The 16,784-nt window shown below is 35.4% G+C and overlaps 1 protein-coding gene across 1 annotated transcript; it reads left to right on the top strand.

The window, feature by feature from the left end:
- The first annotated feature begins 7,899 nt into the window (after nt 1–7,899).
- LOC134236254 (uncharacterized) lies at nt 7,900–13,178 on the top strand. Its single transcript, XM_062718429.1, has 5 exons — nt 7,900–8,388; nt 8,688–8,831; nt 9,786–9,915; nt 10,088–10,279; nt 12,844–13,178. Exons 1-5 carry the CDS (start codon nt 7,916–7,918, stop codon nt 13,051–13,053), a joined length of 1,149 nt encoding a protein of 382 aa, XP_062574413.1. The 5' UTR covers nt 7,900–7,915; the 3' UTR covers nt 13,054–13,178.
- The last annotated feature ends 3,606 nt before the right edge of the window (nt 13,179–16,784 follow it).

Below are 16,784 nucleotides of genomic sequence, written 5' to 3' on the forward strand. Positions count from 1 at the left end.
AAAGATAAGAACTTGATACATTACATTTCTGAGTTTGTAAGAAAGAGGAGAAATTTGTTCTCTCAAAAGATGTTACAATTCTTTTCTTTAAATGTAATGAATGTTGAAGTGGATTTAAATGTAAATTTGTTCTTGAAATAAATGCTTTATAAATGTTAATGCTCTTGTATTATGCTTTTCAAAATCACATTTTATATAGGTCATATTTTATGTGAAGTCAAGGGTATTACATGTAGTCCTATTTAAGGGTAGTGGAATCTTGATATCTTTTTCATTGACGGCTTTATTTCGCTGACACAAAGGAAAAAGAGGATATTGCAGAGAATCGGTAATATGCTGCCAGGGACTAGATCACGTGAATATCTTATAATATAATAATCTGTAGATATACTACCAATAGTCAGAATTGAGCTCCGAAGTAGGGATGAGGGTACCTTTTAGTATATATATAATTATGAAAAAATTAAACACTGTGCATATGAAACACTTTTAGACCCATCTTCGCTAGCCAAGGGTTTCTGATACGCTACTCTCCTCATGATTATGAAGAGAGAAGCGTATCAGAAACCCTTAATTGGCTAGTGAAGATGTTGTAGATCAAGGTGCTCAATTTGTTAATTTTTAGCTCACCTCAACGAAGTTGGGGGGAGCTTATGTGATACCCTCGGCGTCGGTGTCCCGGGTTAAGGTTAAGTTTTTTGGAGCAGTTTTCTTTTTAAGTACTTCTATGTCCTATATTGATTAGACATGCATGGAAGATGTTTCTAATGTGTTTCATTGTACCCATCAAAGTTTCAGAGTTTCTGTGCTGCAATTTCAGCAAAGGAATGACCAGGTTAATGTTTTTGGTGCAGGTTAACATTTTTGGTGCAGTTTTTGGTGTAGGTCTCATTTCCAAGTAACTATAAGCCCTATGTTGACCAAACTTACATGAATGGTACATCTTAGGATGCATACTACCAGACTTGCTTCGGATGCTGAATCTGACCTACATTTTCCGGTTGAGTGAACAGGTTAAAGTTTTTGGTGCAGGTTTCATTTCCAAGTTTCTGTGAGACATATAATGACCAAACTTGCATGGATGGTACATCTTAGGATGCATTCTACTAGACTTGCTTCGGATGCTGAATCTGACCTACATTTTCCGGTTGAGTGAACAGGTTAAAGTTTTTGGTGCAGGTTTCATTTCCAAGTTACTATGAGACATATAATGACCAAACTTGCATGGATGGTACATCTTAGGATGCATATTACAAGACTTGCTTCGGATGCTGAATCTGACCTACATTTTCCGGTTGAGTGAACAGGTTAAAATTTTTGGTGCAGGTTTCATTTCCAAGGTACTATGAACCCTATAATGACTAAACTTGCCTGGATGGTACATCTTAGGATGCATACTACCAGACTTGCTTCGGATGCTGAATCTGACCTACATTTTCCGGTTGAGTAAACAGGTTAAAGTTTATGGTGCAGGATTCATTTCCAAGTAACTTTGAGCCCTATAATGACCAAACTTGCATGGATGGTACATCTAAGTGTGCATTCTACTAGGCTGGCTTCAGAAGCTGAATCTGACCTACATTTTCCGGATTAGTGAAAAGGTTAGTTTTTTATACAGGTTTCATTTCCAAGTAACTTTGAGCTCTATGTTGAACAAACTTGCATGGATGATACATCTTAGGATGCACACTAATGGACTTGCTTCAGATGCTGAATTCGACATACATTTTCCAGATAATAGACCTCGTAAAAGTTATGGGTGCAGGTCTATCACCAAGAAACTATAAGGCTTATATAAACCAAAGTTGCACAAATGATGCATCAAGGGATGAAAACTCTCAATCTTGCTTCAGATGCTGGATTTTAATTACGTTTTCACGATGAAGAACTAGTTCGAAGTTTTTATATAGGTCTATTCCAAAGTATCAAATCATAATTGCATAGATTTTGCATTTTTGGATATTCACTTTTTGTTGGTTAATTGTGTGACTTGATTTGCCTTACTTAAAGACAACATTCGTTGAGGTGAGCTCTGTAATCTCTGATTACCTATGTTTTGTGCCTGCACTAACTACGACATATAATCCGAGACTGACGCTTACCCCTGCTTTTTATATTTAGACGTGCGTTTGCAGGGATAAGAGTAAGAAGAATCTGGGATTATACGACACAGTATCACTGTAAGGTCGGCGAACATACAAAAGTTTCTGCAGGTCTGGTTATCACTCGTGATAAGATTCTACATGTCAGAGTATGGACGAACGGTCCAGGGTACTGGCTGGAAGCACAAGTACTTTTCTTTTAATAAAAAATATACCCCTACCTAGTTATTTTTTTATTAAAAGAAAAATAAGTAACGTCAATTGCATGTGTGTTAGTCCTATTGCAGGTACATTGGGGAGGATTTCATCGTTATGGGTGATAATGCTCGACCTCACAGAACCCGAATCGTAGGCAAATACTAGTACATACTTGGAAAGAGAAACAATTTAACGTATTGACCATCGCCATAATCCACGGCAAAAAATGTACAATCCTGTTCCATTCTGAGAGCTACATGTAAGTATATGTGGACTCCGGATCGTGGCTTTAGGCGATACATTGTATATATGGACTAGCCAAGTCTTTCTTCAGACTGGAACCCAACTGAACATGCATGGGGCATCTTCAGCGACGCATTTTAGCTCATCCAACACTTTCCAGGAGCTTCCGACAGCGTTACAGGAGGAATAGCCTAAGATCCTTCTGAGATACTTGATATGGGCAGCATGATTCGCGCTGTAGGGCCGTTATTGCCTCGCGGGGAGGTCAGACAATATACTGTGAATCATTTTTGTAACATGATTTGACTTAATGCTATTTCAGGTATACACCAAACATAGAGAATTTTAGACTGACGGTAAGGAACAATTTGTGACGTGTGTTCAAACTAATTACATTCAATGATTAAATGAAATGTGATACTGGACTAAAATAAGAACTGTATTTTGTTTTGATAAAGTATGTTAAAATATATATTTAATGATTACCCATAACATTTTTGCCCATTATAAAAGAAAGAATGGAGGCTAGTTTATCAACAGCCTTTATTTGATAGACAAAATTCTCAGTCTCTTTTGCAAGAAGTCTTTGCTCAAGCTGAAAAAGCTAAGGTGGTAGACATTCCAACTTGATGCGTTGGCAATCGAGGTCTCTATAATCAATCCCAATAATATCAATAAAGGCCAGCTACACCTAAAAGAAATTAGCTTACAGGGAACCCTTCTAATCCGACATGCAGTGTGAGATAAATTTTATGTCGGAATAAACAGGATGTCGAATTAAACAGTTACAAAAAAACATGAAAAAGGCAAAATGGGAAAAAAATTTAACGTCAGAATTTACAGTGTGTCGGATTATACAGGTGTCGGATTAGAGAGTTTTGATGTAGTGCTAATAATTTGCATACGAACATAAGGTGATATAAAGTTTCTCAAATGCAAGTTTAACTCAAAGGTCAAGAGATGAAAAATGTTGTTACATGTACCTCATGAGAAAGGACGCGTCACAATAGCCATACGTGTTGAATATGAAAGCTCAAGCCACCAACCATTCAAAAGACATGGCCAGATTAATCCTTTGAAAATACCAATATGGCTCAAACTTCAGGGTAAGGTCTAGGTTAAAAATTGTGGTACCCAGGATAAAGCCTTGTCATTAGAAGTAAACATGTGAAATATCAAGCCCTAGGACCAACGTACAGTTCAAAATCTATGACCAAGGATATGCTTTTATATATTTGAACTCTATATTATAAATACATATAGATTCAGACTTTTCGTATAACCCTGCCTTTTTATTTTTTTTTTATTTTCAGCTCGGTTACTTCTCACGTACATATATAGACTACATACGTGTACAACCTTCGGAATACAAATACGACAAAAATTTATTACATACAACCATTCATGATTATATACAAACTATGGAATACAATATGTACAAGAATTAAATTATCAAAACAAAGCGCCATGTCGAAAAGAATTATAGTAAAAGATTTACATGTATATATCGTTAGACAAATATCCAAACTAAGTGCAATATCGACCAAAAATAATAATACTAGTACATGTAATCGAAAAGTACTAGTAATAATAATAATACATTATCTACAGGAAATTAGTATTAAACAGTTAACAGTGTTCATAGGAGGAAAAATTTACAAACTTAAGCATGCGGTATATATATACAGGAATCTTCAAATAACATTTGATTCCTGGTACGATTTTGATATATCTCCTGACACGTAAAATATCAAAATCGTAAAAAAAAAAGCAAGGTATATATATACAGTAAAATCGGTTATAACGAAATAACATTTGAATTACTTCGCTAAATCCATAATTCGATATATCCATATAAGGAATACGTTAAATTTATATATCAAAATAACTTTGCTAAAAAATTCGCTATATCCGTGGAAAAAAGTTAGATATTTCGGACTATTAGGGCCATTAAACAGTAAGGGATCTCATTCGTGCCAGCATCTACTGTGACACGGGACCTCAGTTTATACGACCTCCATAAAATAAGCTTGATGCTACTGCGTATGTAAAAAAAAAAATATTTGTGAAAAATACATCGCTTCACGATCAGTTAATTAAATTACTTATCTCGAGCCTTACACAAACCAAATACATATTGAAAGAAGTCCTTAAGCTGAGATTTAAACACTGAACATAAACTAGCATAAATAATGAGATCTATGGGTTTTCCGATCGAAAAGGATATGGCTATGGATACAATAAACATTCCTTGATAGTAAATATAATTTGTAAATGGTCTCAACCAATTGAAGTGCATGAAAAAAGGAATAACAACTACTGGCGCTTCCTGAAAGATGTAAGATATTCCTAGAAAAATATTAACCTTTATTAGAATTATGAACTTAACTTTTGTCGTGTGTATGCTTTTATTTGCGGATAAATTCGACATTTTATTTAAGTTTTTTCTCAGAAGAAATACCAGCATCAGAACTGCAATGAAATTGATCGCAAATGGTAATATATTGAAATAACAAACAAAGGACAGATATATGATTGAAGAAAGCGTGGGATTAACCTCGTATTTAAAAAGAAGGTTTGGCTTTAATGAACAACCCGATATGACTTTCATGGGGACCCCTGCTTTAAACTCTTGTACAATGTTAATCTTTGTAAACTCTGGACCTTGCAGCCATAAATGATACAGTACCACAATGGTAAAATGGATGACAATGCATACAACCATGAATCGTTTAAAATTAAATGTTTTAACTTTGAAGGGAAACCCCACAATGAGGACTTGGTTTACAGTCATCAGTGTTTTTAACCAAATTGCCGTCCCGTGCATCATCATTTGAATTCTGAAAGAAAGAATGATTAATTCGCACACGCGATACTCTATGAATCCGTAGTCCATCTTAAAGGTCACCAGTAGTCCGTCTCTGACAGAGGACACCATGATGAAACACATGTCCACCAGCATGATGGCTATCAGAAAGAGCTGCGTCCGTCCGAAAAGTTTTCCGCGTACAATCCCAACAGATATCACCAAAGTGACAAGTAAAGGCACGAAGACTAGGTATGGGTTCATGTAAAAGGAGAATAGGACACCCCATTCCCCATAAACTTCAGAGAATCTTAGGCATCTTTTAGATTCGATGTTATTCAATGTCATATTCCAGACAAGGTTTCTTAATCTCTCCCAGGTGTCAGCGCCCATCTTTTTTTAACTGAGAACTTCTTAATTCAAATTATAACCTTAAAATTCAAACCAAAAGATTTTCGGGCTCTTTTATGGGTTGTCAAACAACCTCAGTTTAGGGTGTGGCTATATTTCTCCATGTGTGCTCGTGATTGTCTACATATGATGTCATCGTGTACTTCGCTTATATACTTGGGTTGTTCTCAGACCCATCGATCCGATGAAGGAATGATAAGTAAAACTCATTGAAACGTCACAATGTCTATAAATCAAGTCTTTTTCTACAACTCCTTAATGTTATTCTTAGAAATCTGATAACACAATATCAAAAGGAGAGAAAAATATAACATGTCTATCCGTCTGTCTGTCACATTTTGGAAATACAAATCTCCTCAAGATTTAGGTGATACCATTTTCGAAATATATATGGATTTTAATTTGTACTTGTAAAAATTGTATAAGACCACATTATTAACCCTACCACATCTTTCACCGCGCAGAATTAAGGTACATTTTGTTACCAGTTCAGTTGGAGAGGGATATGAGGGTATTGCTACAGTAAAACACGCTTATAGCGAACACACGTATAATGAATTGACGTTCATATAAGAGCGTAGTGATTTTCATTTCCCATGCTTTAAAATATATTTTAATCCTATCACATATAACGAATAATGCTTATATTGAAGCGAAATTGTCCGTCCCTGGCACCTAGCTATAATTAAGCGTGTTTAACCGCATGGTTTGCAAAAAAAGAATAATTATTTCATTGTCAGAATTATTTGGTTTGCGATTTATATATTAGTTTAAGACGTTAAAAAAATTGCAAAGCTTCGAGACGAAGCTATCCTGAGCAGGGGGTAGTGTAGCGGATAGTATATATGGAACTTATACTGCTCGCTAGTGAGCTGACTTTTCTAGTGATGCGAAATAATCTTCTTAGTTTTTAGGCAAGCTAAGCAACGAATAAATTCAGGTCAGAGGTATACAAGTATTTGATATTAGTTATTCAGAAAAGGAAATTAAAGTGAAAGAGTACAAAAAAGAGGAAAAAGATGAATACGCGATGCAGATAATATTGAGATGAATGAGGAACAATTTAAGCAGATTCAAAGAATTGTGGTCCACCGCGTTCGGTGTCTCTGTAGGTGAGATATGGCATTATTAGTGACATTTCGTGTCAAATATGAACGCCCTATGATATGGGATTCAGAAGTTATCACAAAGTTGATCTTTTTTTTTTAAATTAGGTCAGTCGTGAAGGTCAAGGGGTCAGAAATCCTATCTTGCTCTGAAATATCTTGTCAAAGGTTTATGCACATGTCAAATATGAAATATGAAACGATATCAAATATGAGCCATATCTCTTCTCAGTTAAACCTTATAGGGAAAAACATTTTTATTAAGTAGGTCAAACGTGAAGGTTCAAAGTCACGGGGTAAAAAAATCAACGTATTTAGAAAGTTCTCGTCCGTATACTAGTAATTTAAATGTGGAATTTGAAAGCTCTAGCGAATTCTTGAATCTCATTCAAAATTTTTTGCCAAGTTTTTGAAAAGTAGGTCAAACTTCAAGGTCACGAGGTCCTTGGTCATAAATCATTATATTTAGAAAAGTGTTGTCATTGTAAAAGTTACATTGATTGCAAAATACTCATGTAATATAGGTTGAATTTATATTCGACAGAACTGCAGTGTTCAAAATTTGTATCTTAATAAATATGTCAAAATAAAAAGTAAAAGGTATAACAAAACATATATATTAACTGTGTTCTTGAGCAAAGTGCGTTTTGTCGAAATTTCACATGTATTTTAAAAAAAATTGTAACTTTTAATTGCAAAATACTCAGTTGAATTTATATTTCACATTCAAAATTTGTTTAAAAAGTGTATATACAAACACCTTTAATTTGGAGGATATTAATGAAAGCATGCTGTTTTTGTATTTATAAGGTATTTTCTTACAATTGTGCCTCAATGTTTGCTTTCTGGACCCAAAATGTGAAAATTAATATTCCTAATTACATTTAAATATATTTACATACGATAATGTAACATGCATTATTGAAAATAAACAAGAGAATATTGATGCACCGGATCTACTTCAGAAGCAATGGGTGCTAATGACTCGGGCCTAAAACATATAACGGTGTAATTGCTTGTCTCCGCCTTAGAAAGTGAAAGTAGGAAAAATGGCGAGCAAGATGGTCCCAGTTGTTTCAGTCAACAGAGATCGGGTCTCAGTGACAGTACTGACACCGATACACCTTGACAAAAACCACTGGAAAACAACAGAATGGACAGGCGAATTGTTATCACAGTTAAACATAAAAGTTGACCAAGCTACTTATGAGCCACACGATCTTTTTACTAGTGGTTATGTCAAGACGTTTTTAAAACAAAAGCAGGATAAAAAGATTAGTGGATTTATTGGTCGGATTTCCCGCAATGAAAATGAGCGTGTTTATCGAAACCAGTGTATAATTCGAGCGTTAGCTGAAGTTATTTGTATAGACTGCGTATCTGTCGACGAAATACCTGCATTTAAAATGATAAAAATAGAAAGTGGGCTCCAGCAACTTGAGCAAAAAGAAAACCATGAGAAGCTGTTACTGTTAGGAAGTAAACATGATGGTTCTATAAATTTGGATTACACATGTAATAGGTAAAATGTACTCAAAGATGAGGATACCAGTGAAACATTTTTTAGGATAGAAAAAATTGAAAAAAAAAATATTTGCCAAAGTAAATCTTGAAGTTTTGAATAATTAAAAAAAAATGACAAAAATATGTATATAATTTTTACTGGAAAAGCACAAAACTGTGTATTTGTATCTGTGACAAGTATTCTGAGCCCTGATCTGATATTTTCTTTCGTCTGATTTAGTTTTTGTAAGATTTTGATTAAGTTAACATAATTAATATCATTTTTATATGTAATTTAATTTCTTTTTACATGTAAAGTTTACAGATATGGCTGTCACAATTTGTACAGCAGTTGTCCTTAATGGTTAGAAAACGAAAGAAAGGCACACCTGAAGAAATCACGGAGGGAATGTATCAAGAGCTATTTCTCAGATTTATCAAAATGTTCGAGATTCAAATAATGTGAGTAAAATTAAGATTGAAATTTGAAAGTGTTGATTAAAAATGAATATGTTCCCAATACAAAAACTTTTTGGAGGAACTGTTACACTGCATGTTTGTTTTCATAATGACAAAAATCAGGCAAAAAAGAGAGAGAGAGAGAGAAAAAAAAAACAGCCTTAGATTTGTATTGGTTTGGGTTAAATGTATTAATATGGATAATGCATCTTTGTTGGCCGAGGTTTCTGATATGCTACTCTCGTCATAGGCCCTTGGCATATGGTGTTAAAAAAGTTGGGATTTTTCCCCAAGTTATGATTGGGGTCAGTTGACACTGTTCGACCAATCAGCAATTGTTTTTTGTAAATGATTGTATCTGTGTTTGGGATATATCATGACTCTTTAATCTCGAGAATGAAAAACACAAGTAAACAACGATCAGTAAGATAACATGCAATTCCATGAAAAGCTATGGTGTCATCCAATATCTGATTAAATATGTGGTTAAGATTCTATATACTGAAGCGGTAGATTTGTGCTTTAAATAATAAATAAACATAAGTCAATTTATTGCTTCTTGAAAAACTTTGATTTAATTTTTTTATACACTTATTTATTTCTGATGATGATGCAATCTGTGCTGTACCTGGTAGAGTCGAGATCATGTGACTAAAACAATCCCGTCTTTTGACTTCACCGTATGCCAAGGGTTCATGAGGAGAGTAGCGTATCAGAAATCCTTGGCTAGTGAAGATGATGGATATATAGATCAGGAATGCTTATTCCTTATATGATTAAAAATAGCACTTGACTTATAATATTAATCCTTGTCTAGCTTTTAATATTCTTAATAGCTCTCTAAAAGAAAGGTATCTGTCTGTCAATAAATGTTTATCTCTTCTTTTTGTGAAGGCTACAACCCTTTAGCTAGAAACTGAGTTGCACGTCTGTAGTGACAATTTTTTTTTTTTTCAGTGAGAAGTCAAACATGCACCCTTTTATTATTCCCATTGGGCAAAACAGAATAGCTGCAACTCCAGATGCTGTAGTGCAGTCCCTTTCTTGTAAAGATCTAGAAAATGATAACTCTATTGCAGTAATAAAGGTAAGTTGAAGAGAAGATGGTGTTGTAAACATTTTGTTATTTAATTGATCTGAAAATGAAAATATATATGGAATCATGTTAATTTATTAGGGGGAGGGTTCAATGTTTCACAATGACAATAAAATTTTACTTTCCAATTTTGAATGTCACTCATTTTATTTCTCCTTTTAAGGTCGATAAAGACTCTAGAACAGAGAGGGAGGGTGAGGAGGAGGGAGAAATGGGGAGTCGGCCAAAGAAACTGAAGACTGACCCTGTTACATCCGCCCCCCTGTGTCAGCTGATTGGGGATATGATGGCTGTTCTACCCTCCTCTGTCCTGGGTTCCTGGGGGATTTATGGTTTCTTGGTGCAAGGAACTAAAGTAAGTTTTCATTTATGCAATTTCTGATCACATTTTGTCCGGCGTCCGTCTGTCTGTTTGTCTGTCTGTAAACTTTTCACATTTTCGACTTCTTCTCAAGAACCGCTGGGCCAATTTCAACCAAACTTGCCACAAAGTATCCTTGGGTGAAGGGGATTCAAGTTTGTTCAAATGAAGGGCCACGCCCTCATTCAAGGGGAGATAATTGGGAATTAATGAAAATTTAGTGGCATATTTTAAAAATCTTCTTCTCAAGAACCACTGTGCCAGGAAAGATGAAACTTATGGGGAAACATCCTCAGGTAGTGTAGATTCAAGTTTGTTCAAATCATGACCCCCGGGGGTAGGGCGGGGCCAAAATGGCCGACCAAAGTTTTACATAGAAATATATAGGAAAATTCTTTGAAAATCTTCTTCTCAAGAATGACAAAGCAATAATTCATCATATTTATTTGGAAGCATGTTCAGGTAGTGTAGATTCAAATTTGTTCAAATCATGACCCCCGGGGGTAGGGCGGGGCCAAAATGGCCGACCAAAGTTTTACATAGAAATATATAGGAAAATTCTTTAAAAATCTTCTTCTCAAGAATGACAAAGCCATAATTCATCATATTTATATGGAAGCATGTTCAGGTAGTGTAGATTCAAGTTTGTTCAAATCATGACCCCCGGGGGCAAGGCGGGGCCAAAATGGCCGACCAAAGTTTTACATAGAAATATATAGGAAAATTCTTTAAACATCTTCTTCTCAAGAATGACAAAGCCATAATTCATGATATGGAAGCATGTTCAGGTAGTGTAGATTCAAGTTTGTTCAAATCATGACCCCCGGGGGTAGGGCGGGGCCAAAATGGCCGACCAAAGTTTTACATAGAAATATAAAGGAAAATTCTTTAAACATCTTCTTCTCAAGAATGATAAACCCATAATTCATCATATTTATATGGGAGCATGCTCAGGTAGTGTAGATTCAAGTTTGTTCAAATCTTGACCCCCAGGGGTAGGGCGGGGCCAAAATGGCCGACCAAAGTTTTACATAGAAATATATAGGAAAATTCTTTGAAAATCTTCTTCTCAAGAATGACAAAGCCATAATTCATCATATTTATTTGGAAGCATGTTCAGGTAGTGTAGATTCAAATTTGTTCAAATCATGACCCCCGGGGGTAGGGCGGGGCCAAAATGGCCGACCAAAGTTTTACATAGAAATATATAGGAAAATTCTTTGAAAATCTTCTTCTCAAGAATGACAAAGCCATAATTCATCATATTTATATGGAAGCATGTTCAGGTAGTGTAGATTCAAATTTGTTCATATCATGACCCCCGGGGGTAGGGCGGGGCCAAAATGGCCGACCAAAGTTTTACATAGAAATATATAGGAAAATTCTTTAAAAATCTTCTTCTCAAGAATGACAAAGCCATAATTCATCATATTTATATGGAAGCATGTTCAGGTAGTGTAGATTCAAGTTTGTTCAAATCATGACCCCCGGGGGCAGGGCGGGGCCAAAATGGCCGACCAAAGTTTTACATAGAAATATATAGGAAAATTCTTTAAAAATCTTCTTCTCAAGAATGACAAAGCCATAATTCATCATATGGAAGCATGTTCAGGTAGTGTAGATTCAAGTTTGTTCAAATCATGACCCCCGGGGGTAGGGCGGGGCCAAAATGGCCGACCAAAGTTTTACATAGAAATATATAGGAAAATTCTTTAAACATCTTCTTCTCAAGAATGACAAAGCCATAATTCATCATATTTATATGGAAGCATGCTCAAGTAGTGTAGATTCAAATTTGTTCAAATCTTGACCCCCCAGGGGTAGGGCGGGGCCAAAATGGGCCGACCAAAGTTTTTAAAGATATATATAGGAAAATTCTTTAAAAATCATTTTCTAAAAAATAGCAAATCCATGATTGGTCATGGGACTACTTTTGGATTTAAATTTTTCAATAAAAAGCCATTTTCTACTTTTTCCTACCCTTAGTGCTCAGGTGAGCGATGTGGCCCATGGGCCTCTTGTTAAAATAGAAATATTATTATTCATTTATTCATATGCTAAATGTAGGAGATATTTTATTGATTTTGTTCTTGGTTTTCACTGAAAACAAAGGTGGATTAATTTGGGTCTTTCTATCCATCCATCTGTCTGTCATTCTATCTATGTGTAGCATTTCATTTTCAGGCAATGCATGCATACAAGTATCTCAAAATATTAGATATATTGCTGATTTTGGTTGAATTCAAACCTTTTTTTGGAGTATGCAAGCATTAGCTGAACACATGAAAACTCTAGACATTTTACCACAGCTGATAGGCTTTACAATAATATAATTTAATGTCTTTATTATGAATTGAATAATATTGAATTATTAAATGCTAAAAATTGGTATTTTACTTTGACCCTTTTAAAGGACTTGAAAAGACAGAATAGAGTATGAATAGTATATTTGTCAAATCTATTTTGAGTTTAGTCATCATGGTCAATTTGAGACTATTTAAATCTCCCAGAAAAGAAGAGCTCTCATCTCATTTCTGCTGCATTAACACATTTTACAGGTAACAGTGGTATCCCTGGTGACAGATGAAGGCTATATGGAGAATCTGAATCAAGGTTATGTGGCGGTGGGATGTGAAGCTACAGTGAAATGTAGTAAGGAATGTAATATCCTGACCACGGAAGGCAGAAGGGACTTAATTCAGACACTTCAGGATATGACAGACTTACTACAATATCTGTGTGATAAAAGAAACCAAGACTCTCCATAAGCATTGTCTGCTAAGACTTGAAGCTGAATGGAATTATAGAAAAAGTTTTGGATTTAACTGTGTAAAAACTGGGAAATAAAAATGTTAATAAAGTAAAATAGAAAATTTTCACTTAGTGTTTTAATAATAAAGCTGAAGAAATGTGTGATGTAGAAAAAAATTTACCCTTTGATCAAAATTATTTTAACAAACTTAATCGATGAAGCATCATTAAATAAAGGAATTTATTTCTCGAATTTGAGAAATGTGTAAGCACCTTTCGCTTACTAGACCTTAATTGACTTCAGCGCAAAACAAAGATTTTACAGCCACAAACAGAAACACGTATCTGTTTCGGTTTTTAGCTCACCTGAGCCGAAGGCTCAAGTGAGCTTTTCTGATCACATTTTGTCCGTCGTCCGTCCGTCCGTCCGTCTGTCCGTCTGTCTGTCTGTCCGTCTGTAAACTTTTCACATTTTCGACTTCTTCTCAAGAACCACTGGGTACCAAACTTGGTACAAAGCATCCTTGGGTAAAGGGGAATTTAAATTGTTAAAATGAAGGGACATATCCCCTCGCAAGGGGAGATAATCAAGAAAAGACCAAAATAGGGTGGGGTCATTAAAAAATCTTCTTCTCAAGAACCACTGGGCCAGTAAAGCTGAAACTTATGTGGAAGCATCCTGGGGTAGTGTAGATGCTAAATTGTTCAAATCATGACCCCCGGGGGGAAGGGCGGGGCCACAATGGGGAATCAAAGTTTTACATAGAAATATATAGGAAAAATCTTTGAAAATCTTCTTCTCAAGAACCACTGGGCCAGAAAAGCTGAAACTTATGTGGAAGCATCCTGGTATAGTGTAGATTCTAAATTGTTCAAATCATGACCCCCGGGGGAAGGGCGGGGCCACAATGGGGAATCAAAGTTTTACATAGAAATATATAGGAAAAATCTTTGAAAATCTTCTTCTCAAGAACCACTGGGCCAGAAAATGAAACTTATGTGGAACATCCTGGTATAGTTAAAAATTGTTCAAATCATATTCAATGCCACAATGGGGAATCACAGTTTTACATAGAAATATATAGGAAAAATCTTTGAAAATCTTCTTCTCAAGAACCACTGGGCCAGAAAAGCTGAAACTTATGTGGAAGCATCCTGGTATAATGTAGATTCTAAATTGTTCAAATCATGACCCCCGGGGGATGGATGGAGCCACAATGGGGAATCAAAGTTTTATAAAGAAATATATAGGAAAAATCTTTGAAAATCTTCTCAAGAACCACTGGGCCAGAAAAGCTGAAACTTATGTGGAAGCATCCTGTTATAGTGTAGATTCTAAATTGTTCAAATCATGACCCCCAGGGAAAGGGCGGGGCCACAATGGGGTATCAAATTTTTACATAGAAATATATAGGAAAAATCTTTGAAAATCTTCTTCTCAAGAACCACTGGGCCAGAAAAGCTGAAACTTATGTGAAAGCATCCTGGTATAATGTAGATTCTAAATTGTTCAATTAATGACCCCCGGGGGATGGGTGGAGCCACAATGGGGAATCAAAGTTTTATATAGAAATATATAGGAAAAATCTTTGAAATTTTTCTTCTTAAGAACCACTGGGCCAGAAAAAGTGAAGCTTATGTGGAAGCATCCTGGGGTAGTGTAAATTCTAAATTGTAGGAATCATGACCCCCGGGGGAAGGGCGGGGCCATTATAGGGAATCAAAGTTTTACATAGAAATATATAGGAAAAATCTTTGAAAATCTTCTTCTCAAGAACCACTGGGCCAGAAAAGCTGAAACTTATGTGGAAGCATCCTGGTATAATGTAGATTCTTAATTGTTCAAATCATGACCCCCGGGGGATGGGTGGAGCCACAATGGGGAATCAAAGTTTTATAAAGAAATATATAGGAAAAATCTTTGAAAATCTCTTGTAAGAAACTGGGCCAGAAAATGAAACTTATGTGGAATCATCCTGGTATAGTGTAGATTCTAAATTGTTCAAATCATGACCCCCAGGGAAAGGGCGGGGCCACAATGGGGTATCAAATTTTTACATAGAAATATATAGGAAAAATCTTTGAAAATCTTCTTCTCAAGAACCACTGGGCCAGAAAAGCTGAAACTTATGTGGAAGCATCCTGGTATAATGTAATTCAAATTGTTCAATTAAAATGGGTGGTGCCACAATGGGGAATCAAAGTTTTATATAGAAATATATAGGAAAAATCTTTGAAATTTTTCTTAAGAACCACTGGGCCAGAAAAAGTGAAGCTTATATAGCATGGGGTAGTGTAAATTCTAAATTTAGGAATTTTGAGGGCGGGGCCATTATAGGGAATCAAAGTTTTACATAGAAATATATAGGGAAAATCTTTGAAAATCTTCTTCTCAGGAACCACTGGGCCAATAAAGCTGAAACATATGTGCCCATGGAAGGATCATGTGGGGGTGTAGATTTCAAAATGTCTAAATTATGATCTGTGGGGTAGGGTGGGGATGCATTATGTATAACAAGGGTGAAATCTCGTAAAGAACAGAATGGTCAAAGCTTCTCAGGTGAGCGATGTGGCCCATGGGCCTCTTGTTTGAGATCATTGCCTTTTCACTCTCTCTTAAAGACAGTTAAAAAATCAACTTCGAATTTAACGAGTATCTCTAAACGCTGCTGAAAAAATCGCGCTCCATTACACAATGTAAATGTAAATGGTCGTTAATCTTAAAAATAAAACCAAGTCAAGTGAATATTTTTTGGGATTTCCACAGGATGATTCATCAGCGGAGGCCGGGAAAACATTGATAGGGGTGGGGTGTTCGAATTTTTTTTTTTTTTTTTTTTTGGTAAGCTAGTAAGTAGTTCGATTTTTTAATTTAATGAAAGGGAATGGATTTAGAAGATAAGAACAATAAAAGGGTACAGGTTTATCCAGAATAACAAACAGAACACGAACTAAACTGAATGAACCTGACTTAGCGCTATAGCGACGCCTCCCCCTATCCCTCCCCAGTCACGAAAAAATGAAAAAGAAAAGATATTAATAACTTTCCCCGAACACGATGAGATGATGTTATCTGAATAATCTCCCTCTTCTGAAGATGATACGATTGAGGAAGGGGAATTCGAACGAGATGACTTCAGACAAAAGCCGATCTCGGTGCAGGGAAAATCCGTGTTCGTACAATTGCTAGTTCAATTAAATATTTTAGTGTGAAAATTGAGGATATCTTTTATTTATGTTTAGAAAATGTATTTTGGGGTGATTATTTTGCCTTTTAGTTTTAAATAACCATTGCTTAATTAGAATGCAACTAAATGTGCGTGAATTGTCACGTTTGGGATGAAAACAATTTCATTGCCCCTCCCTCTCTCTCTCTCTCTCTCCTAGTTCAGGTCTAACAGTCAGTCCCCCAACATTAAAGAACGCATTGCTTGCATTAGATTCTGCAGTCAAATTTTCGAAGATGTCGCATATTTAATTTATTAAACACACAAAACTTAGACTGTAGTTAGAATTAATGGTAACTATAACTTATACTAGTGAATCTTAAAAGTTTGTTCAGAATTCATCAGATTGGTATTTGATCGTTTGACCATAACCTAAATGCATAATTTTATCGCATTTTCGGATATTACAACCTCAACTGCAAAAGTACAACTAACCTCCATAATTAATTAACCGATTTTAAAAAGAAGCTCTATGTAATACATTATCCCTAGTGAATAATAAAAAGTGATATTTTTAGTTG

This window comes from Saccostrea cucullata, unplaced genomic scaffold, assembly GCF_032062105.1.
Source record: "Saccostrea cucullata isolate Sc308-1 unplaced genomic scaffold, CSIRO_AGI_Scuc_v1 ctg87, whole genome shotgun sequence".
In the NCBI taxonomy this organism is placed as follows: domain Eukaryota; kingdom Metazoa; phylum Mollusca; class Bivalvia; order Ostreida; family Ostreidae; genus Saccostrea; species Saccostrea cuccullata.

Coding starts and splice junctions, on each gene's coding strand:
- LOC134236254 (XM_062718429.1), top strand. CDS start 7,916: ATGGCGAGCAAGATGGTCCCAGTTGTTTCAGTCAACAGAGATCGGGTC. Junction 8,389..8,687: donor TTGGATTACACATGTAATAG/GTAAAATGTACT, acceptor TTACATGTAAAG/TTTACAGATATGGCTGTCAC. Junction 9,916..10,087: donor ACTCTATTGCAGTAATAAAG/GTAAGTTGAAGA, acceptor TCTCCTTTTAAG/GTCGATAAAGACTCTAGAAC.